Source organism: Cupressus sempervirens, chromosome 3 (genome assembly GCF_028749045.1).
Source record: "Cupressus sempervirens isolate cs-2001-9-10 chromosome 3, ASM2874904v1, whole genome shotgun sequence".
NCBI classification, from domain to species: domain Eukaryota; kingdom Viridiplantae; phylum Streptophyta; class Pinopsida; order Cupressales; family Cupressaceae; genus Cupressus; species Cupressus sempervirens.
In genome coordinates, this window is record NC_143120.1 from 664,770,002 (window position 1) to 664,795,338 (window position 25,337).

Genomic DNA, 25,337 nt, shown 5'->3' on the forward strand with positions numbered 1-25,337 from the left:
AAGCCTAGTCTGGTCGCAAACCTAGGATCAACCATTTGAAATTTTTTGGCTCTCTGGCATATGTATGGATTCCTGATGCCAAACGCACTAAGTTGGATTCCAAAAACCAGAAACTTATGTTTACAGGATATAGTCACACACATAAGGCCTACAGACTAATTGATGTAAATACTGATCGTTTAATCTTCAATCTTGATGTTGTGTTTGATGAGGAACTCAGACCATTTCCGCTCTCTAACTCCCCACCACATTTCGAGATTCAGTCTTTAGCAATCTCTGACTTGGGTTCTTCTATTTTATATGAGTCATCTGATGCTACTGATACACCACCTCAGTCACTTCCAAATAATACAACTCCTGCTCCTGCTTCTCATCCAGCTATTCCGATAGCATCTAATATTGGCTCCTCGACTCTTCGGCCAAAATGGTGGGCTCAAACGATTAGTGATCTTCGTCCTGATGAACTCATTGAGGGTGAAACCTCCAGAAATAAGGGCCTTCAGCACAACACAGTTGATATAGCTCTTATGGCCAACATCCACAGTATCCTTGAGCCCCAGATATATGCAGAGGCCAAAGGAATTCCAGAATAGAAACAAGCAATGGATGTTGAGCTTTAGAGTCTTCAAAAGAACCACACCTAGGTTCTTTCAGATCTCCCTCTGTAATGAACTTGGATTAATGTGTTTTACTCTATCAAGAATATTATGTATTAAGTTCAAATAATTATTGATATAATAAATTTTACTTTTTTAAATTGTTTTAATCAAATAACTCATAAGTTGTCATAAATATTATTAATATTAAAAAGTCCCATATAAACATTAAATATATTATTATTATTACAAGATGTATTATTATTGCCAACTTCCCAAAAATATTCATTTTTGTTTAACCTAAATCAAATCTGATTACTACAAACATTCTTTTAAAAGGGAAACCCTAAAATTACTAATATATGATGATAGCATAAAAGTTGCTACATCGATATAATACTAAACATAATATAGGAATTGAATTATGAAAAAACTAAATAAATCATGACAGTCACGACCTTACATTCTTAACTGTGCATGATATATATATATCATTGATTAGGATTAGGTAAAGGGGACACACACGGGATACAATATATTGATACGTCAAGTGAGACGAGTGACTAAGGCATAAGCAAATAGAAGATTTAATAAAGAAAAAAGAACATTTGTAAGCCGCATGCAAATCATCTTGGTCGGCACCTGTACCACTACCACAGGACGTATTGAGGTATAATCAAACTACCGTACCACAGAATTGCAAATCTATGAATCATCATTAATACAGGTATGATTATTTGAACTTGGCTGCAGTATCATAATTATAAATTCGCAATGGCATTCATGTTATTAAAACATCACAATTGTGTTCTAATATACATAATTGTAATCGAATTGCATGTAGAGTAAACTATGAGGATTGGTATCATATGCATTACATTGAGCTTAATTAAAAGGTTATGTCATTCACCCATTTAGATTAGTAAAAATAATTCGTGGGTATGCATAGAATGTAATCAAATAAATTTATATTATAAAGTATTACATATATATATATATATATATATATATATATATATATATATATACAATGATTAATATTTCAATTTGTAAATATGTGTATAACAATATTAAGATCTCATTACATTATACAATCTTAAAGATTACCAATAAAGATATATTTTTCAACTATAGTCCAGGAAGCTTGCTCTCTTCTAAGCTATGGCATCTTCAGATAGGGAGCGGGTGGAGGGAGAGGTGGAGTAAATTCGAGCACCTAACGGTATCCTCCAAGGAGCCGCTTGTAGCTTGTTTCACGCACCCTTTGCACCGTCAATCTACCGTCTCCAGATAGTCATAACCCTGAGAGAATAGCTTGCCCGGTGCTATAGAGTGAAACTTTATAAATCAATTAAATCAATTAATTATATTGCTCAACCCCTCCATTTTGAATAATAATAAGGATCCAAGGCATGTTAACGGGAATGACTTCCTAAAATTATACTAAATTTTGAATAACAGGTCAAAGAATTAAAAAGGGGTCATTACATTTGGTATCAGAGCCTGATCCTGCCATCCTGAAAAAATAGTAAATGACAAGAGGAGCAAAGATGAGTGAGAAATTATCTAATGAAATTAGAAATGTTATGGAACAGACAAACCAAACCTTAGCAAAAAAAATAAAAAGATCAAATCAAGCACTTCTTCAAGCCTTGCAAAATATGGGAAATTCCATAAACAATCTCAAAAACCATAATTCTGGTGGAAGAGACATAAGCTCAAACCATTTAGAAAATAACAGAGCTTCACCATCTCAAGTACCCAAACCCCCTTTCTTATCAAGCGAAGGCCCTCCCGGGGAAGAAGAAGGTCAGGCAACCAATACTGCTATTGAAAATGCTAGAGCTTATGCCAATCTTGAACCAAAAATCAAAGAGTTAGTAACATTCAGGGAATTCTGTGAAGCCAACAGGCAAGAAAGTCATAGGAAAGAAGAAAGACATCAGAATCAAGATTTTAGAAGTAAAGTAAATAAAGTGACACTTCCATATTTTGATGGATCAGAAAAACTTACGGCACGTGCATGGCTACAAAAATTGAACACCTATCTCACCCTAAGTCCAATGACAGAGGAAGATGCGCTTCAATTTACAATCCTGCACTTAGAAGGTACAGCACATGATTGGTGGCATCATGGCCTTGTCACCCAAGGACACCAAAATATTACTTCATATGAAGAATTTTCTCAAAAACTCATTAAGAGATTTGATAGGAAGCATCCTCAAGAAAACTTTAAGAAATTAACTCAATTAAGGCAGCAAGGAACAGTAGAAGATTATATTAAAGAATTCCAAAGGATCTCTATCCAAGTCACAGGAGTAGATGATGAACGCTTTACGTACTTGTTCATAGAAGGGTTGAAAGATTCACTAAAAGGTCTCGTAAGTGCCTTAAAACCCTCATCCTTAGATGACGCTTTTGAAATGGCATTAAGATTGGAAATTTCAAACACAAGCAGCAAATCATGGAATAAGCCCACTGTTAAAAATCACAAAAAAGATAAATCCTACAAAAAGTTCATTCCGTCTAAGGAACGAGAAGAATTAAAGAAAAGGAATTTATGCTTTAAATGCCAAGAACCATGGGAGCCAGGCCATAGCTGCAAAAAGAACACTTGTAGAAATTGTGGAATAGACTGGGTGCCCGGACACAGATGTGGGAAGAAAGGCTGCATCCAAAGAATGGAAGAGGATGATGAGGAAGAAAGGGTGAGCAAAAAGGCAAAATGTGACAAAGGCAATGAAGAAGAAGCAGAGGGGGAAGAATACGGAGTAATAGCCACTATGACTCAACCCTCCAAAAATAGGGTCTTAAGAATTAGATGCACCCTTAATGGACAGAAAGTCATTGCATTGGTGGATAGTGGAGCATCCCATAACTACATTAATAAAAGATTGGTTAACAGAATGAAATTAAAAACTGAGAAGTTCAAAGGTTTTACTACTGTTCAAGCCACAAGATCATTGGTACGTTGCACAAAAGTGATTCCACAACAAGAAATCACCTTAGGAAGAAAGCACACCATCAGAGAAGACCTACATGTGGTTCCACTAGACTTAGATATAATTTTGGGCAGCCCATGGATATTTTCTCTGGGATGTTTTAGGTTTGACCTTCCAAACCTAAAAATCCATTTTGAGCACAATGGGGAAGAAATAACATTGGAAGGAATACCTGATGATTCCGCAAAACTGGTTTCTTGCAAAAGAATAGAAAGAATACTACGACATGATCAGGGAGAATGGATTGCACAATGTTTAGTATTAAATAAATCAACTCCACAGGAATCCGTCATCCATATTGACATTGAACCTATCATTAAGAAACATCAAAGAGTGTTTGAAGAGATTCCCCCAGGATTACCTCCCAAAAGAGGATTTGAACACATTATAGAATTGGAAAAGGATGCTAAACCAGTGATCACCACCCCTTACCAACATCCTCAAAAGTATAAGGATGAAATTGAAAAGGCCATTCAAGAACTCTCAGCAATGAGACACATTCAACCCAACTCCAGTCCCTTTGCATCACCAGTAGTACTTGTGAAAAAGAAAGATGGGACAATGAGGATGTGTATAGATTATCGAGCCCTAAATAAGAAGACTATAAAAAATCGCTATCCCATTCCTAGGGTGGATGAACTCATAGATGAACTTCATGGAGCAATATATTTCTCAAAAATTGATTTACGTTCAGGATACCATCAAATCAGAATGAGGAAGGAGGATGTTCCCAAGATGGCATTTAGATGTCATTACGGGCACTAAGAGTTTCTAGTTCTACCCTTTGGCCTAACTAATGCTCTAGCCACCTTCCAATCATGTATGAATCATATATTCCGAAAACAACTCAGGAAATTCCTTCTTATTTTCTTTGATGACCTCCTTATCTATAGCAAAACTTGGGCAGAACATCTCCAACACATTGATGAAGTCCTAAGTATATTGGAATCTGAATCACTATTTGCAAAGGCATCAAAGTGTGAATTTGGATTAGAAGAAATTCTATATCTCGGTCATAAAATCAGTGCCAAAGGTGTAAGCGTGGATGAGGAAAAGATTAAAGCAATAAGAGAATGGCCAAAACCCAAAACTCTAACTCAACTCAGAGGGTTCTTGGGCCTATGCAGCTACTATAGACGGTTTGTGAAGAATTTTTCAAAATTAGCAATTTCCTTTGACAGACCTAACCAAAAAAGGAAATTTCGGATAGAATGAAGCGGCACAAGAAGCTTTTGAAGAGTTAAAAGAAAGAATGAGTTCGTGCCCAGTCTTAGCTGTCCCAGATTTTACACAACCTTTTGAATTACAATGTGATGCTTCTAGTGAAGGAATTGGGGTTGTGCTTATGCAAAACAAACACCCTATTGCTTTCGAAAGCCGGAAACTTTCTAAGACAGAAAGACACTACTCAATTTATGATAAGGAAATGTTAGCTATCATGCACGCATTGGCAAAATTCAGGCAATACCTAGTGTGTGGAAGGTTCAATATTAAAACAGATCACAATAGCCTAAGATTCTTCATGAGTCAAAAAGATCTTAATGATCGCCAGCAAAAATGGATAAGTAAAATCCAAGCTTATAACTTTGATATTGAGTATGTCAAAGGAACCCATAATGTGGTAGCTGATGCTTTATCCAGGCAAGGACAATTGAATACTATTACTAGTATCACAGATAATTGGAAAAATGAAATTATTGCAGAATATGCTAAAGATCCTAGAACCAATGAGATCATGGAAGGAAACATAACCAATGATGAAATCAAAATTGTGGAGGAGCTCATACTATACAGAGGAAGAATATTGCTAGCAGCAAATTCCAAAGTTAAAAGAAAGATCATGAAGGAGTATCATGACAGCATTACCCGGCTGGTTTATTACAACCATTACCTATTCCCAATCAAAAGTGGGAGAGCATTTCTATGGATTTCATCACAGGCTTACCTAAAGTGCAAGAAAAAGATTCCATCCTAATAGTGGTGGATAGGCTAACAAAATTTGCACATTTCTTTCCCATATCCATACATTATAAAGCACCACAAATAGCAGAATTATTCTTTAAAGAGATTTTTAGGCTTCACGGATTGAAAAGAAATATCATAAGTGATAGGGATAGCAAATTCCTCGGCCTATTCTGGAAAGAACTCTTTAGGTTAGCAGGAACTGAATTAACCCCCAGCACTAGTTATCATCCCCAAACAGATGGGCAAACCGAAATTGTGAATAAGTGGATAGAAGGTTACCTCAGAAATTATGTGACAAGACAACAAAATACATGGGTCAAATGGTTGTACTTGGGAGAATATTGTTATAATAATATCCATCACATGTCAATTGGGATGAGTCCCTTTAAAGCATTATATGGATATGAAGCCACTACATTTGGGGATCTAATCATTCAAGAAAGCAAACTACCAGGAGCCAAGGACTTCATTCAGCAAAGCACTGATATTATGAAGGTTCTCAAAGATAATCTCCACCATGCTCAAAACCAACAAAAGGTTTATGCTGATCAGAAACGGGTGGAAAGGTCATTCCAAGTCGGAGATCTAGTATTCCTAAGATTGCAGCCCTACAAACAATCCTCGCTCAAGATCAGTGGAGCAGAAAAACTAAAACCCCGTTTCTATGGGCCATACCGGATCCTGAGAAGGATAGGAGAAGTGGCATATGAGATAGAGCTACCTAAAAATAGTAAAATCCACAATGTATTCCATGTATCCAGATTAAAAAGGGTCCTTGGAAAGAATATAAACCCTTGTGTTGAGCTGCCACCACTAAACAATGAAGGAAAGCTCGTTCTAGAGCCTAAGACTATTCTTGAAAAGCAAGAAAAGAGATTAAGGAATAGAACTATTCCAAAGTACTTAGTAAGATGGAAAAATATTCCTAAGGAAGATGCTACCTGGGTTGGAGAAGAAGCCCTTTCTCATACAACATTGCTTGGGGACAAGCAAAATTTGGAAGGGGGGACTGTAATGAACCTGGATTAATGTGTTTTACTCTATCAGGAATATTATGTATTAAGTTCAAATTATTATTGATATAATTAATTTTACTTTTTTAAATTGTTTTAATCAAATAACTCATAAGTTGTCATAAATATTATTAATATTAAAAAGTCTCGTATAAACATTAAATATATTATTATTATTACAAGATGTATTAATATTGTCAACTTCCCAAAAATATTCATTTTTGTTTAACCTAAATCAACTCTAATTACTACAAACATTCTTTTAAAAGGGAAACCCTAAAATTACTAATATATGATGATAGCATAAAAGTTGCTATATCGATATAATACTAAACATAATATAGGAATTGAATTATGAAAAAACTAAATAAATCATGACAGTCACGACCTTACATTCGTAATTGTGCACAATATATATATATATATATCATTGATTAGGGTTAGGTAAAGGGGACACACACGGGATACAATATATTGATACGTCAAGTAAGACGAGTGAATAAGGCATAAGCAAATAGAAGATTTAATAAAGAAAGAAGAACATTTGTAAGCCGCAAGCAAATCACCTTGCTCGGCACCTGTACCACTACCACAAGACGTACTGAGGTATAATCAAACTACCGTACCACAGAATTGCAAATCTGTGAATCATCGTTAATACAGGTATGATTATTTGAACTCGGCTGTAGTATCATAATTATAAATTCGCAATGGCATTCATGTTATTAAAACATCACAATTGTGTTCTAATATAGATAATTGTAATCGAATCGCATGTAGAGTAAATTATGAGGATTGGTATCATATGCATTACATTGAGCTTAATTAAAAGGTTATGTCATTCACCCATTTAGATTAGTAAAAATAATTCGTGGGTATGCATAGAATGTAATCAAATAAATCTATATTATAAAGTATTATATATATACAATGATTAGTATTTCAATTTGTAAAAATGTGTATAACAATATTAAGATCTCATTACATTATACAATCTTAAAGATTACCAATAAAGATATATTTTTCAACTATAGTCCAGGAAGCTTGCTCTCTTATGAGCTATGGCATCTTCAGATAGGGAGTGGGTGGAGGGAGAGGCGGAGTAAATTCGAGCACCTGACGGTATCCTCCAGGGAGCCGCTTGTAGCTTGTTTCACGCGCCCTTTGCACCGTCAATCTACCGTCTCCAGATAGTCATAACCCTGAGAAAATAGCTTGCCTGGTGCTATAGGGTGAAACTTTATAAATCAATTAAATTAATTAATTATATTGCTCAATCCCTCCATTTTGAATAATAATAAGGATCTAAGGCATGTTAACTGGAATGACTTCCTAAAATTATACTAAATTTTGAATAACAGGTCAAAGAAGTAAAAAGGGGTCATTACACCCTCCTGGGAAGAAACCCATTAGCTGTAAATGGGTCTATAAGGTCAAGTACCATGCAAATGGTACCTTGGACAAATACAAAGCCAGACTTGTTGCTCAAGGATTCACCCAGCGCGAAGGCATTGATTATGAGGAGACATTTGCTCCGACAACTAAGATGAGCACTATTCGCATTCTTCTTGCAATTGCAGCTGGATATGGTTGGAAAGTTCATCAAATGGATGTGAAGAGTGCCTTTCTCAATGGTGAATTACAAGAAGAAGTCTACATGACGCAACCCTCAGGTTTTAAGGTTGCCGATTCAGAACACAAAGTATGTAGACTCCAGAAGGCCCTCTATGGTCTTAAACAGGCCCCTAGGGCTTGGTACATAAAGATTGATCATTACTTGGTTGCTCAAGGATTTCAGGGTAGTCCGTCAGACAATAATTTGTATATTAAACACTCTGGTAATGATATTCTTTTTCTTGTTGTCTATGTGGATGATTTGATCATTACTGGAAATTCAAAACATTTGATTTCAAAAATCAAACAGGATCTATGCAGAACTTTTGATATGACAGATCTCGGATTGCTTCATTATTGTTTAGGTATTGAGGTTTGGCAGACTGACAACAGTATTTTTTTGTCTAAGTCCAAGTATGCCAGAAGTTTTCTTGATAGGTTTCGAATGCAGGATTGCAAATCTACCTCCACTCCTATGGAGACTGGTCTGAAATTGTCCGCACAATCTGTTTCTCCTTCTGTAGATGAAACACTCTTCAGGCAGCTAGTAGGTAGTCTCATCTACCTTACTACTACTAGACCTAATCTCAGTTTTGCAGTCAGCTACATCTCATGGTTCATGACAAACCCCAAGACTGATCATTGGATTGCAGCGAAACGTGTGTTACGCTATGTACATGGTACTTCAGATTATGGTCTTCTTTACACAAGGAGTACTACTCCTCAGCTCAATGGATTCACCGATTCCGATTAGGCCGGCTCAGTTGATGAAAGGAAATCTACTTCTGGCTATGTGTTTAGTATCGGATCTGCAGCAATTACTTGACCAGTAAGAAGTAACAGGCACATGCACTCTCCTCTACAGAAGCAAAATATAGAGGAGCTGTCAAGGCAGCTTGTGAAGCAATTTGGCTCCAACAGATGCTTGCAGATATGCATATTCCTCAAGAAGGTCCGACTTCTTTGTTTTCAGACAATCAGGGCGTACTCAAACTTGCCAAGAACCCAGTGTTTCATGAACGAACCAAGCACATAGAGCTTCATTGCCATTACATCCGACAATTAGTAGAAGATGGATCTATTCAGTTACGCTATGTCCCTACCTCAAAGCAATCAGCAGATATTTTCACAAAACCCCTTGGTCCTGACAAGTTTGTTAAATTCAGGGGATCTATTTCTGTAGTAAATAGATTGAGCATTAAGGGGGGGTATTAAAATAACCTTCATATTTCTTTTTAATGCTCACTATTGCATCTTATTATATCTCTGTAAATATTAGATTGTTTCTAATATTTAGGTGTAGTCTAGAATAGAATGTTTCTATTCTATTAGACTCTCCTCTTTGTATATATAGATCAGTTTTTATCTCTGATTAATTCGTTCAAGTATTCCGCCATTTATATTTGTAACAAATTTTGCCTTTGATAGCCTATTTGCAATTGTGTGTAGGCTTTTGCTCGCTTGTGTATTGTTATACTGGTCATTGTTTTGGTGCCAATTAGGGTTTTGATTGCCTTATTTTCCTTCTCTATTTATTTCGATTTTGATGGATCCAATCCATCATGGCAAGTCATTGCAAGGAAAAGAGTCGAGCATCATGGGATATAGTGGGAAATTGTCTGAAAAATCCGTTCATGGTGAAGGAGCCATAGAGAAACTATGATATAAGTCAATTGTTATTGAGAACTTTGTCACTCTTTGCCCCGATTCAGCTTTTTTTAATGGAGAGTTTGTTTAAGCCCTTGCCCGTCGAACCGAGAGTGGAGATGATTCCACAATCGATGGAAGTCGATTGGTAGGAGGTGCCATCATAGAGAGTTCGGACCCTGGAGGAGACAAATTGAGTAAGCCCCCTCTTTTTGGGTTGAAAGCTCTCTCGCTATCCTCGAACGAAGACATGGTAGGAGCCATCAAGACAAAACAATCTCGGTGAAAGAATGTTGCAATCTTTTTTGTTTGCATGGATAACAAATTTTTGCTTGCAAGAATTTTTTTGGATGATTGGTTCAATAGTGTATGGGGGAAAAATTAGGCAGTGTAGTGAGTTTCAATCGCATGATTCAAAAAGGGGTTTTTGTGGTTTTTTTGAAAAACAATGTTATGCACGAAAAGGTTTTAAATAAGTCATTTTGGTATGTGGGACAAACCCTCTTCAGGGGCTTTCCTTGGTCCCCAAAAGGCAACTTTGAGCAAGGTCCTCTCCCCATTGGGTCGAAATTTGCAATCTCCAGCCTTAATTTTGGCCTTTCCTTCCTCAAATCCTTAAACCGTTGGGTTCTATCCTTCAGGTCGAGGAGTCTAAAATCATCCTCCCTCGCCTTAATGCCTACATTCTCATTGCTCTTGACCCAAAATTTGATTTCCCGGCTATACTTCCCTAGATGTCGGAGGTGAGCTTTCATCTTGGAAGATTTCTCTTCTTGGGAATCTAGTGCTTGCTTCCACTGCAAATTAAATGGTCATGCTTGTAAAGAATGCCCTGCATTGAAAAACATTCAAAGAACATTTGATGTTACAAATAAGAACCCTTCCAATAATGTGTCTAAAGCTTCCCACCTTGTCTCAGATGGTTCCTCGGCACCCCCCAATGATACTAATAAGAATTTTGTTGCAAAAAAAAGCCTTGAATGAAAATGCTGATGACAGCCATGATAAAAATGTGGAAATTGATAATGGTAATAAGTTTGTTTCATTGTTGAATCCTTTGTTTGATGAGGATTTTGAAGTTGACCCTACAAAAGATAGTAAACTTTCAAATAGCTCCATTGGTTGTCAACCATTAGGCTTCAAGTATGATTCTCCCCCTCCCAGGTTGACCCTATGACTAATAAAAGGTGTGATATGGGGGGCATATGGTTTACTTGGAATCAATCACATCATCAGAGAGCTTATTTTGAAGATTAGATAGATGCTACCATGATTCTTGTATGTTCAGTGCTATTCATTCTTCTAGTTGTTATCTAGTTGTTGATACTCCTGCCAACATCTCAGAGCATTCCCCTATCTGCATCAAAATTAGTCTTATTGAATCCAATGAGGAAATTCTTATACCCAGAGTTAAGAACTTATTCAAACTCAATGTTTCTCTTCGTAAGGATAATGATGTCAATGATGCTATCCAAATGATTTCATGCATGTCCAATTTCAAAAATGAAGGCCTATCCCCTATTGAGTTGTGGAACCAAAAGGTTAATAACTAGAAGGAACTTTTTCAAATTATTGGTAAGAAAAAAGCAATGGATAGGAAATCTCACCTCTCTAGTTGTCAAAGATCCCTTATTGATGTAGAGGAGCTAATTCAGAACAATGGGCCTGACAAGGAGCTGAAAGTAAAATTAGCCCATGTTAAAAATGAATTAAGAAAACACCAAACTTGTGAGATTCTGGGGCAAAAAATCAAGGCTAGAATGAATTGGTTAAAAGATGGGGACAGGGTAACAAATACTTTTTCAATATCATGAAATCCAAACACAAGAGAGAAATGATTGATGAAATACTAACTGATAATGGGATCGCAAAGGTTAACACTAATATCTTAAATGCATTCTATAGTTTTTATAAGGATTTGTTCACATCTAAACACATGGATAATAATCAGAAAGCTTTGGATTGTTGTCTTAAATTAATCCCTAACAAGATTTCTTCAATTGATGCCAAGAAACTTAATGCCAGAATTGAGATTAGTGAAGTTGAGGATACTATTAATAGTATGGAGAATGGTAAGTTTCTTGGACTTGATAGTATACCTGCAGAATTTTATAAGAAAAATGTTAACTAGATTTATGAGGATTTAACTTCAATGTATGAGTATGCTTTTGACAGTAACTCTTTGGAGGAAAAGATCAACAAAGGTCTAATCAAACTCCTTCCAAAAAGTGGTGATAGGACCTTGGTAAAAAATTAGCACCCAATCACTCTCTTGAGTCTTTCTAAAAAAGTTATAGCCAGGGTCGTTGCTAGAAGATGTAATGTCCCCATCTTTTTAGCAACTCAATGGAGTTCTTAGCCTTTACATTCTTTGAAGGCTAAGTGAAGAAATAAGGAGAAATTGATTAAATTAGTTTCTTATAGTCATTAATAAAAATTAAAATTTAAAAGGTGACTTTATATTTAACTAATTTAATTTCTAGAAGCACAATTAATTATTGTATTGCAAGGGAGAAGCTTCCAGAGAGTGCATTTTCTAGAAATACAATTAATTATTGTATTGGAAAGGGGGAAGCTTCTAGAGAATGCAATTAAATAATATTTTATTTCCTTCTAGAAGGGTGAAGGAAAAGAACAAATAGAGGTGAGAGCTTCATTGTTAATCATCTGATTATTATGAATTGCATTTGATATAAAGTTGGGAGAAGAAACTAAGGTTTCCGATTTCAATCAGCCATTGGAGAACGTCAACTCTTCAGTGTTGCAACCATTTGAGGTGGTGAAATATCCACTGAATTTGGTATTCAGGAGAGCTTCAATTCAGGAGTTCTATTTGTGCTTGAACTAGAGCATACATTTATTATTGGCTGCTACAATATGCAAGAACGATGCCACGCTACAGTGCTTATGCTTGATTCATCTCCATCCTTGGGCATCACTATTATCAGGTTCCTCTTGCAGCTATTAGTAGTTAACATTGTAATTTTTTTAGGGCATATGATTTTGCTATGATAATTTAGAATCAGATTTTGGCATTACTATAGTCATTATTGTAAGCCATTTGTCTTGACAAACTCATAACAACATTGTACATGAGAATGAATTCAATAAAGGAGATACATGTTGCATACCATTTGTTTGACTAAATATCCATCTAATAGCATATATGATCAGCATAATAGTTGTATGTCAATTGTTTGTCAAAATGTCAATTGGCTGTAGGTATACATTCCATATCTAGTTTCCATGTATATGCATTGAAAATATCAAAAGAACTGCACTTGCATATTAGTTCATTGTAAGAAGCATTGTAATATCATTTGCGAACATTATAAATTTCTTAGCATTGAAAGGTAGCAATATAAGTGTTTGACAATATTCCTTCAACTAAAATCCATAAGTTTGGGCAAGGGATATTACATTGGTATCAAAGCTAAATCCTGCCACCCTAAGAATTTAGCAATCACAAGCCACCTGGGGTTGGCTCTCATCGATTTTTCACTATCAAGCGAGCTTTGTTTGTCAAGAACAAGATTTTATTAGGCAGCTAGACACTATGGGTGACAGGCAAGAGCGTAGCCCACCAAGACACAATAGGAATGAGGATCAGGAAACAAGGAAATTTTTCAAAGCAATGGTTACAGGACAAAAGCGAATGGCTCAGGCTTTGCAGGCACTCACCACCATGGTTGAGCGCATGAACCCACAGGACAAATGGAATTTGGAACAAGGGGATAACAAGAGTGCAGTGGGATCACCTAGAACTCGTAGAACTCTTTCCAGAACAGTAGACAGACCCACATGTCCTACTTTTGTTAGAGAGGAACCAGTAGAAAAACCAACAAAGAAAGTTGAGGATGAGACATTTGCAGATATTCTTATGGTTGCAAATGATGAATGGGAATTATTGGCACCACAGGTTCAGGAGAGGATGACCTTTGAACGCTTTGTAAATCAGAGGAGAGAAGATGACAGGTCACTCAAACAGGATAGGAGGCCTAAGGGTCAAAATAGTGAGCTAAAGAGGGCTACAGGCAAGCGTACTATGCCTACATTTGATGGGAGTGGTAAGATGACAACTCAAGCTTGGATTCATAAGCTTAACACATTCTTGGCACTGAGGCCAATGGCAGAGATTGAAGCTATCAAATACGCCACTTTGCATTTGGAGGGAGTAGCACATGATTGGTGGTACCATGGTATGGTAACACTTCAGCATAATCAAGTGACAGAGTACCAGGACTTCGTGGATAGGTTGGTTGAAATATTTAACAAGAAAGATCCAGAGGTTTACTTCCGAGAATTAGCACAGCTAAAACAAACAAGCAACTTGGAGTATTTCATTGGTGAATTTCAGCGGTTGGCATTCATGGTGCCAAACATTTTAGAGCGTAGATTGATAGTTCTTTTCATTGAGGGCCTATCCAAACCACTAAGAGGTTGGATAAAAGCACTTGATCCCATTTCTTTACAGGAAGCTATTAAAAAGGCAAGAAGTATGGAACATGCAGTCCCAACAAACAAATTTCAGTCCAAAGGGGCATCTTCTAGTAAGAATAAATTATGTTTCTACTGCAAAGGACCCTATGATGTAAACCATGACTGTCCTCTGAGACCAAAGGGCAAAGCTAACAGAATTATGTGGGCATACTATGAGGAATCAGAATCAAATAATTCAAACCAGCAATCTGATATAGAGGAGATAGGAGGTGAAAAAAAGGAAGACAAGGCTGAAAACTTGTCTAAAATGGAGTCCACGAATGGAGAAGGACATGAGCAACTTAGGGAAGCTCGTCTCACTAGTATTAAGCAGGAAGGATCATTTCAAATGAGAAGAGTACTTGCTAGACAGCGAGTTATAACATTGGTTGATATGTGTGCCACTCATAATTTCATTGATGCTAGGTTGGTGGATAAGTATGGCATACAAATAGAGGAGTTCGGGGGAATTAGAGTGAGAGTAGCTAATGGCTATGTCCTCAATTGTGATCATAAGATCACTGGACTCCCTTTGGAAGTTAATAATTATAACTTTAAGGCAGATTTCTATGTTCCGCCTATGGCAGATATAGCTATAGTCCTTGGGATGAGTTGGTTGCATGATATTGGTGAATTCACTCTTAATCTCAAGGAGATGGAGATAAGGTTTAAAGTGAATGGAAAGACACAAATTCTTAAGGCAATCAAGGACAGTGATTTCAGAATGGTCTCTTTCCGGAGGATGGCTAGATTGATTCGACATGATTAGATAGAGTGAATAGCAGAGTTTATGTTAATGCCATCACAGGAGGAACAGCAGAAGACTGAATATCCTCCTGATATTCAGGAACTTAGAGTTAAACACTCTAAGGTGTTCAATGACATTCCACCAAGTAAACCACCAGACAGGGGTATTGAGCACATCATTAAGTTAGAGGAGGGGGCTAAGCCCATCATGATTACACCCTACAGGCATCCAAAGAGGTCGAAGGTTGAAATTGAAAAAACCATAAAAGAGTTACTTGCTATGGGCCACATTAGACCAAGTAAGTCTCCTTTCGCTTCTTCAGTGGTGATGGTGAAGAATAAGGATGGGACATTAAGGATGTGCATTGATTACAAGGTGCTTAATAGGAAGACAATTAAAAACAAGTACGCCATTCCTAGGATTGATGAGTTGATAGATGAGCTTCATGGAGCTTGCTTCTTCTCAAAGATAGATTTGAGATCAGGTTATCACCAAATCAAAGTTAGAGAGCAGGGTATCGAGAAGACAGCCTTTAGATGTCATTGTGACCTTTTTGAGTTTGTAGTTATGGCATTTGGGCTAACTAATGCACCTGCTACTTTTCAGGCAACAATAATAGAATTTTCCACCTTCAGTTGAGGAAATTTGTACTTGTCTCCTTCAATGATATCTTGGTGTACAATAGATCTTGGAAGGAGCACTTGGTTCACCTTGACGCGGCGTTGGATATATTGGGCAGAGAGTCCTTGTATGCAAAAGAGTCGAAATGTGATTTGGGCATGACAAAGTTGTTGTATTTGGGTCACATCGTCAGTGTAAAAGGCATACGCATGGATCCTAAAAAGATTCGTGCCATTGTGGAGTGGCCTTCACCAGTAAGCCTTACACAGTTGAGGGGCTTTCTGGGATTATGTGGTTTCTACAGAAGGTTTGTGGATGGATATTCCAAGCATGCAAAACCCTTGATAGATTTGATGAGAAAGGGAGCTTTCTTGTGGACTTCTGAGGCACAAGAGTTGTTTTGAGAAATTTAAGGAGTTGATGACTTCTTGTCCAGTGGTAGTGTTACAAATTTCAACAAACCTTTTGAGCTACACTGTGATGCTTCCGGAGAGGGCATTAGAGCGGTGTTTATGCAGAAGAAGCACCCTATTGCTTATGAGAGTAGGAAATTAAGAGAGCCATAGTGGAGCTTCAGCATATATGATAAGGAGATGTTAGCCATTATGCGTGCTTTGGCTAAATTCAGGCAATACTTAGTAGGTAGCAAATTTTGTATCAAAACCGAACATAATAGCCTAAAACACTTTTTGGGGCAATGAGATCTCAATGATAGGCAGCAGAAGTGGGTGAGCAAGTTACAGTCCAATGACTTTGATATTACATATTTTAAGGGGACACAAAATGTAGTTGCTGATGCTTTATCACGTAGGCCCCATTTGAGCTTATTGGTAGATATATCAGAGGATTGGAGACACTTGATCCTTGCAAAGTATGCAAAGGATGCATGGATAGCCAAATTCATAGATGGAACTATTCAAGATTGCAGAAACACCCTTGCGAATGAGCTCATCATTTACAAAGGGCGAATATTTTTGGTTCTAGGCTCAACAGTGAGGAGGATGGTTTTGAAATCTTTTTATGATTCACCTATGGCAGGACATCCTAGTTTGTACAATACATACCGGCAAATTAGAGAGCGCTTCACATGGAAAAGGCTCAAAGAAGAGGTACTTCAATATGTTAGGGAGTGTCCCACCTGCCAACAGAATAAGCAGGAACACTCTTATCTAGCCGGTTTACTTCAGCCACTTCCGATTCCTGATAGGAAATGGGAGTGTTTATCTATGGACTTCATCACAGGACTGCCTAGAGCCCAAGGCAAGGACTATATATATGTGGTTGTGGATTGCCTTACGAAGTTTCCACACTTCTTTCCAATCACTATTACATACACTGCTACACAGGTGGCAGAGTTGTTCTTCAAGGAGATATTCAGATTACATGGCTTACCTAAAAGCATTGTGAGTGACAAAGACAGCAAGTTTATGAGTCACTTTTGGCAAGAGCTATTCAGGTTGTGTGCAACAGAGCTCATTCCGAGTACTAGCTACCACCCTCAGACAGATAGTTAGACGGAGATAGTGAAAAAATGAGTGGAAGGATATCTGAAAAATTATATAGCAGGGCAACAGAAGGCATGGGTAAGGTGGATTTATCTCTGTGAGTATTGCTACAATACCACTTATCACATGTTTATTTAGATGTCACCCTTTATGGCCTTGTGTGGGTATGAGGCACCCAACTTTATGGATCTGCTTTTGAGTGACAGTAGAGTGCCCAGTGCAGGTGTCATGTCCCCTATTTTTCTAATAAAATTCAATAATATAATAAATTAAAGAAATAATTAATTTTATAATCTTAAAAGAGAACATAATATTATAATAATTATGTTGATCATAATATTATAATATGATGGTAACAAGAAGGAATAATTAACAAGAAAACATAATATGATAATAATATTATTATTATTAAATATATTATAATAATATTATAATATAAAAAGAAGGAATATTTTAATAAAGGATGATTATAATAAAATATAATATAATACTATTAAAAGGTAATATAAGATAATGTCAAACAAACCTTATTAATCAAAGGTGAAATATGATTTTAAATAACTATAATCTAAATTATAAATATAATTATAAGTTAAACAATTATTAAACTAATAATTATTTTGATCGGTCATGTCTTTTGGAGATTAAAATGGATGGGTATATAATGGAGAACAAATTTAATGGAAAGGAGATCGGAAAATATGAGAAGAAAATATAGGGAAAACTCTGAGAATAATCCATACTTTTAAGGGTTTAAGAACAAATGTCTCTATTTTCTAAATGGAGGAACTGGGGACATTACTGCAGGTGATTTGTTACAAGAGAGTCAGGACATTGTTAAGACTCTCAAGGATAATATAACCCAAGCACAGAATCAGCAGAAGCAATATACAGACCATAAGAGGACTGAGCAGACTTCTAAGGTTGGAGATATGGTGTATCTTATGTTTTAGCCTTACTATCAATCCACTCTCAAGAAGAGTGGTGCCAAAAAACTTAAGCCACGATACTATGGTCCATTCAGGATTATTAGAAAAGTGGGAGAGGTGGCTTATGAGTTAGATTTGCCGATGGAGAGCAAGATGCACAACGTTTTTCATGTGTCACACCTCAAAAAGGCGTTAGGACATCATATTGTTCCTTCTACAGTGCTTCCACCCTTGGATGATGAGGAAAAATTGGTATTGGTACCAGAGGCTATCATTGATTTCAGGGAAAGAAACTTGAGGCGGCATACTATAAGGGAGAATTTGGCAAAATGGAAGGACCTGCTAGTAGAGGATACGACATGGGAGAATGAGGAGCTTTTGCAGCATCTGGACTTGAAGTTGCTTGAGGACAAGCAATTTCAAGGAGGGCGGACTGTAATGTCCCCATCTTTTTAGCAACTTAATGGAGTTCTTAGCCTTTACATTCTCTAAAGACTAAGTGAAGAAATAAGGAGAAATTGATTTAATTAATTTCTTATAAAGTCATTAAAAAATTTTTAAATTAAAAGGTGACTTTATATTTAATTAATTTAATTTTCTAGTAGCACAATTAATTATCGTATTGCAAGGGAGAAGCTTCTAGAGAGTGCATTTTCTAGAAATACAATTGATTACTGTATTGGAAAGGAGGAAGCTTCTAGAGAATGCAATTAAGTAATATTTTATTTTCTTCTAGAAGGGTGAAGGAAAAGAATAAATAGAGGTGAGAACTTCATTGTTAATCATCCGATTATTGTGAATTGCATTTGATATAAAGTTGGGAGAAGAAACTAAGGTTTCCAATTTCAGTCAGCCATTGGAGAACGTCAACTCTTCAGTGTTGCAACTATTTGAGGTGGTGAAATATCCATTGAATTTGGTATTCAGGAGAGCTTCAATTCAGGAGTTCTATTTGTGCTTAAATTGAAGCATACATTTATTATTGGCTGCTACAATATGCAAGAACAATGCCACAGTACAATACTTATGCTTGATTCATCTCCATCCTTAGGCATCACTATTATCAAGTTCCTCTTGCAGCTATTAGTAGTTAACATTGTAATTTTTTTAGGGCATATGATTTTGCTATGATAATTCAAAATCAGATTTTGGCATTACTGTAGTCATTATTGTAAGCCATTTGTCTTGACAAACTCATAACAACATTGTACATGAGAATGAATTCAATAAAGGAGATACATGTTGCATACTATTTGTTTGATGAAATGTCCATCTAATAGGATATATGATGAGCATAATAGTTGTATGTCAATTGTTTGTCAAAATGTCAGTTGGCTATAGGTATACATTCTATATCTAGTTTCCATGTATATGCATTGAAAATATCAAAAGAACTGCACTTGCATATTAGTTCATTGTAAAGGGCATTGTAATATCATTTGCGAACATTCTAAATTTCTTAGCATTGAAAGGCAGCAATACAAGTGTTTGACAATATTCCTTGAGCTAAAATCTGTCAGTTTGGGCAAGGGATATTACGGAAGAGTTACTAATACTCTAAGTAGAATTATCTTTGTTACTCAATTGAGTTTTATTAAACGTAGATACATTTTAGAGAATCTGATCACCAGTTGGAAAGCTTTACACTGGTCTAAGCACTCTGGCCAAAATGTTGGAATGATTCTATTGGATATTGAGAAGGTTGGATATTGAGAAGACCTATGCCCGAATTGAATGGCCATTTGTTCTAGGTAAGCTTGAAGCTTTTCATTTTCCTCCTTTCTTTTGTAGATGGATCTTCATTTTGCTTGAAGACTCTTCAACTCTGATTGATGTGAATGGTGAACTCTCAAATCCTATCCCTCTACAAAGGTCCATCAAGCAAGGATGTTCTATTGCTCCTTTATTTGTTATTGCAGCAAATGCTATGTTTTACATTTTAGGAATGACTGAACTAGTCCCCCCATCAAGGGCATCACCTTGCCTAATAATGAGGAATCAATAAATGCCTAATTTGTTAATGACACAACCTTGTTTTTGGAGTTGGATAATCTTAACTTTGATAATGTGATATATAAGTTCCAATTGTTTTGTTTAGCACCTAGTTCAAAAATTGCTCCTCACATATCCATTGTGATTGGTTGGTCGGAACAACCTCCTAATTGGGTTTCTCAATATGGATGGGGTTGAAATGGCCCAAGGAATATAGTCAAATACTTAGGTATCGCTTTTGCCATTGATCCTTCTAGTAAAGATATGTGAAAATGGGTGTACTCTAAGATTGAGATAAGATAAGATAAATTTATTAATGTCCAACAAGATATCAACAAAGGGGTCTAAGGGACCGGAAATATACAAACAGGGAAACTAACCCCAACAGAAGCACCAAACAGTGTTCGAGAAAGAGTGAACAAGAAAGAAACACACGGAACAAAGAAAAGAAGAGACCCAAAAAAAGGAAGACGTAAATGGACTATTAATTGCATGAATGGAAATGATCCATGGATAGTTCTTGTTTGGAATAATATTCTCAAGTCCAAAATTAAGAAAGGCAAATATTGGAGTGACATTTCTTTATGTGACCTGATGTTCTTAAATTGTAAACTCATATGCTCTCTCTTGCAAGTAGAGTTCAAGTTGTTTAAAAAGTCCTTGCTTCTCATGCCATTTATTTTTCCTCTTCATGGTTATTTGCTAATTATCTATTTAATATGCTTGAAAACATTCTCATAGATTTCCTCTAGTCAGATGGATTAGGCAATAACAAGAGATTTTGTGTCAATTGGGGTGGGTGATACACTCCTAGAAGTTTGAGGGGCTTGGGCATTAGAGATCTAAAGACCCAAGGAGTAGCTCTTGCTGCTAAACGGATTTTTAATTGCATGAATGGAAATGAGCCATGGAAATTTCTAGTTAGGAACAATATTCTCAAGTCCAAAATCAAGAAAGGAAAATATAGGAGTGACATTTCTTTATGTGACCTGATGTTTGGATCATAGATGGACAACTCTCACTCAGCAAAAGCTTGCCAAGCCCTAAACAAAAAAACTCAAGAAAAAGTTAGCCAGTTTTTCAAAAAACTCAAGGGAAACTTAAGAACCTAAAAAACAGCTTAAGTTTGATTTAGAATACATATTTTTTAAAATTCAATGAGAAGACGCATCCAATAAGATAATTAATGAGAACACAAAAGAAACAAGCAGAGTTTAGATATATATATATATATATATATAAATGCGAAGTGGATACAAAATCGCATTCTCATGACGAATGTTGATGGCGAGAAGCAAAATAGCAAATAGTTTCTATAAAACTAGAAGAAAATACTCATTGCAATTAGTTTCTATAGAACTAGAAGTAAATACATCATAGTAAATAGTTGTTATAAAACTAGAAGTAATACACCATAGCAAAATAGTCCAAGAGTGAGTTAGGGCAATTTTGGCCAGCTACAAAATAATGCTTGTCTTAGGTGTGAGCAAGTGGTTGAGCTAAGTCTATCAAGACTCAAGAATATAGAATTGAAACCAAGTGATTTCTGAGAAAATGAGTTAGAATCATTAGAAAATCCTTGTTCCAAATTCAAGTTGACCTCAAATAGCTAGGACAGGTTGTAGGAGATAAAACTGTTGAAGGCGTGCTGAATCATAAAATTTGGCTAAGCCTAGAAGTTTTTGAAAGCCCCCAAATGTAGAATTTGTATTTTAACTCCTATGAAGCTGAAACCTATCTCAAACATCTTGACAATATTTATACAAATATAACTTAAAGTATAACTTATACTTAAATGTTATACATATATAAATCCTCTTCCTAGCTCTAGTAAAAACTAAGGGAGAGGTAGGATTAGAGAGTCTAGTCCTAGAAGTCTATAATGGGCATGACTGTGCGTCCTCACCCAGTATCTCTAACTCAGCCTGTGGCTTGTCTAGCACTAGCAATGACTACTAATTCAACTCAGTGTTATGCAATACGAAACTAAATCCACTGCCCTCCTCCATAGCCCACCTCTCCAAATCATTGATGTCATCTTCTTCAAAAACCACCCCAAATCCACCTCAAATCTGCCTCAAGTCAATAGAAATCAGTTTGCAAGTGTTTGGAGTACAAGGGGATGGAAGACTATTTTCCCCCTCTCAGCAATACAAGTGAACAAATGAGAAATGAAATTAATTTGGGCTGTGTTTTGCCTTTAAGTGTTGTTACAAAAACTACAACAGAGTTGTTGGTGCCAATAAAAGTCTTATAAACTCGACAGGCCAAATAACTCAGCCAGTTTTTGCAACTTGAACAGTACTTTGCCAGTAGTACATCATGGTTTGGACAATTCGAACTGAAAGTATTTGGATCTAACATATATGCTTCTCTTTGGAAGGCATGGTCTCAGGTGCGACACCTTCTCTGTTTTAAGGATGCTATAGGAAGGCCCCCTGTTTTCTCAGTTGCTGATAGATCCATTTGGTGGGGCATTTACCTTAATTACAAACCCCTAGCCTTAACTCAATGTTGTTTTGCTAAATCCTGGAATGAAAAAGGTATTAAATCCATTAGTGACCTATTGGTTGACAACCAATTAGGAGATTGGGAGACTCTAAAGCAAGAGTTTAATCTTCATAACACTCAAAAAAAAACTCACTCTCTTATCTGTAAAGCCACTGGCCCCCTCTTTCTTGGCAGAATTTTAAACTTGGAAAAATTCTTGCAGCAGTTAAAATGGAAAGATGGTAACTTGTTTTTTGAAGGATCCACCACAAAAAATTATAATATGTTGTAGGATAATAATTCTAATCTTAGTTGGATTAATAAGAGTTGGAATTTTGGTTGGTCTTACTCTAGATGGTACCTAATCCTTGACTGGTTTTGGCATTACCCAAGGGAGCCTAAAAAAGTCTGTTTTAGATGGTATTCTTGACAAGCCTCTTACTTGGAACTGTAAAACTGATATCTCTTGGCATGAAGTTCTTGCTGGATTTGCAGAACCCTTTAGCATGAGCTTGAATAAGTTTTGGTTTGTTCTTACAATGGAAATCTTATGGTTCCTTTGGAAGAGGAGAAACGAGGATATTTTTCAGCACAAAAAGAGGGTGCTTACTGAGTTTAATTTTAAACTCACCCATTTTCATATCATGTCCCAGGTTTCTGTTGTGCTGGAGGTTTCAAGAGACAGATTCATGACTTTGATCGGGGAGCAAGCCATGGTACTTTTCAAGAAAAATATTCACTCTGTCCAGTATTTTGAAACTTACTCTGATTTGCTGAATGAGAAAGAGAAAAAAGATTGAATGATTCCATACAAGAGAACCTTCTTCCCAGGAGCAACGAAAACCAGACTAAAAAGGAGAAGATCACTATTCAGATGGACATTTTGACCAGGAGCCAATCAATGCTGGGAATGCTGAAGATGCTACCTTGAATGCTGTTGATAACCAGCTTACAGAAGTTTCATTAGATCAGTCTCCTTTGCAGTTTCTCTCTTCATATGTCTAAATATCAGAATATATGTATTGTGCAGCTGAAACTTATTAAACTTATTGTCAGTATGGTAAATAGGTGGCAAATGTAAGTGTACAGACTGGGTGATATACTCACCTTTTGATACTATTTGCTAAAGATTTTCAGTTTTCAAACTATTTTAATATTAAATAAATAAATAAAGTTGTCAGCCTTTGCTGCTTAAAATGGAAAAAGATTCTACTCCGTAATAGTGTTCCAACAATTTTACATTAAAAAATGCAGTAAGGAGTTCATCCTAAATTTACTCACTTGGTGGCGTTCTACAAGAGTGATAAGTGGAATCAGCCTCAGCAAACTATCAATTTCTGTCTGTGTTTCTTTGAATTGATGGACAATATTCCATCCAAAAGCAAGCAAATATAGGTAACTCTTATTCTCGCAGCTATGCACTAACACATAAGCTTTCCGCAATGTATCCTCAAGCTGCTCCAAAGGTTCATTTGTCTCATGTCGCTTCTTCAATTCAGACAGCTTCAGTTGCTGCAGCAAATTGCCTATCAATTTCAGATGTTGAGCAAATTTCTTGCAGTTCTTCTTATGCATTCGAGCATTGTTTGCTGCCTTCACAATAGCACCAATAAGACCAATAGCATCAAGGCCCGTTAGCTGAGCAGCATTCCCCAGCTCTGTCATGTTCCAACCCAAACCCATTTATCCTAATGCAGACACAGAGCAATGTAGCTAACGAACCCTAGTAAACAAGTCCAACCCACGACTACAGTAATCTCAACTAAAATATCTGATAGTGCAAAGTAGAGAAAGGTTTCACTTGTACAGACGAAAACCAAAAACCAGCATTGAGCCTGTAATCCATTAAATTGTTCAAATTCACGAGATTTTTGGAGACTAATGCAGGAACAATGGTCAATTCAAAAATAACTTTGGACAAAGTAAGTCTCCAAGCATGTTTCCCCGATCTAAGAACGCTCCCAAATATCTTCACTCTCGGAACACGAACAATCCAACACCAGAAACAGTTTGCGTTAACAGCTTCATAAGTAGGTCTTTTGCTGAAAACCCTGTTTTGATATTTTGATTAAGAGCCCACATTGACTACTACGGAATTAAGAGATCAATTTCACATCATCAAGACCAAACAAAGAGGAAAAAGTGCCCCTTCACTGTCATTAAACCTTCAGGAAGCCTCGTAACATTGTCAGTCAAAGATTCCTTGCTATCATAGATTTGATCAGTCTAAAACCAGGTTTCGTATGAAATAATCATTTTCTGTTATGCATGTGCAGTTTTCTGTTGGAAGTACTTTTCCTATCAGGGCCCTACCTTCGTAATTTTGACTCTAGGCCGCTATTGATCTACATTGACCTGGTTTCATTTTGGGGAACATTTTTCAATTTATCTTGTGTGGTACAGCTTAAGTTCCGATTATTTTAAATTAAATAAAAGTTCAGTTCGATATGTGTTCTAGTATTTTAACCAGCTCACTATTCCTGGATAAATAAAGGAGTTATGGAAGATGCGAGTCCTGACCAGTACAGTAAAGGATTGCTTGAACTGTAAGTCGAATTTGTAGATTTATGAATTATTTATGCTTCAACAGTGCTTTAACAGAAAAATAAAGAAGAAATGGAAGATACGGATTCTTACCACTACATTACAGAATTGCTTGAACTATAAGTCGAATTTGTAAATTCACGATTGCTTGAGCTTCAATTGTGGTTTTAACAGTAAAATAAAAGATAAAAG

General features: G+C 36.4%; 1 protein-coding gene across 6 annotated transcripts in view; it reads right to left on the minus strand.

Annotated features, from left to right (window-relative positions):
• The window catches only part of LOC149568457 (protein MID1-COMPLEMENTING ACTIVITY 1-like), a 222,457-nt gene extending 197,623 nt beyond the window's left edge, over positions 1 to 24,834 (minus strand). For 5 of the 6 annotated variants that reach the window (XR_016362566.1, XR_016362564.1, XR_016362565.1 and 2 more), the window contains exon 1: positions 23,883 to 24,834. Coding sequence is in view for 3 of the 6 variants with exons in the window: in XM_089821386.1 (XP_089677512.1) it covers positions 23,883 to 24,284 (402 nt within the window). In the remaining 3 variants the exon portion in view is untranslated. The remainder of the gene's footprint in view (positions 1 to 23,882) is intronic. The other variant, XM_089821385.1, reaches the window with a different exon arrangement.
• Between the last annotated feature and the right edge of the window lie 503 nt (positions 24,835 to 25,337).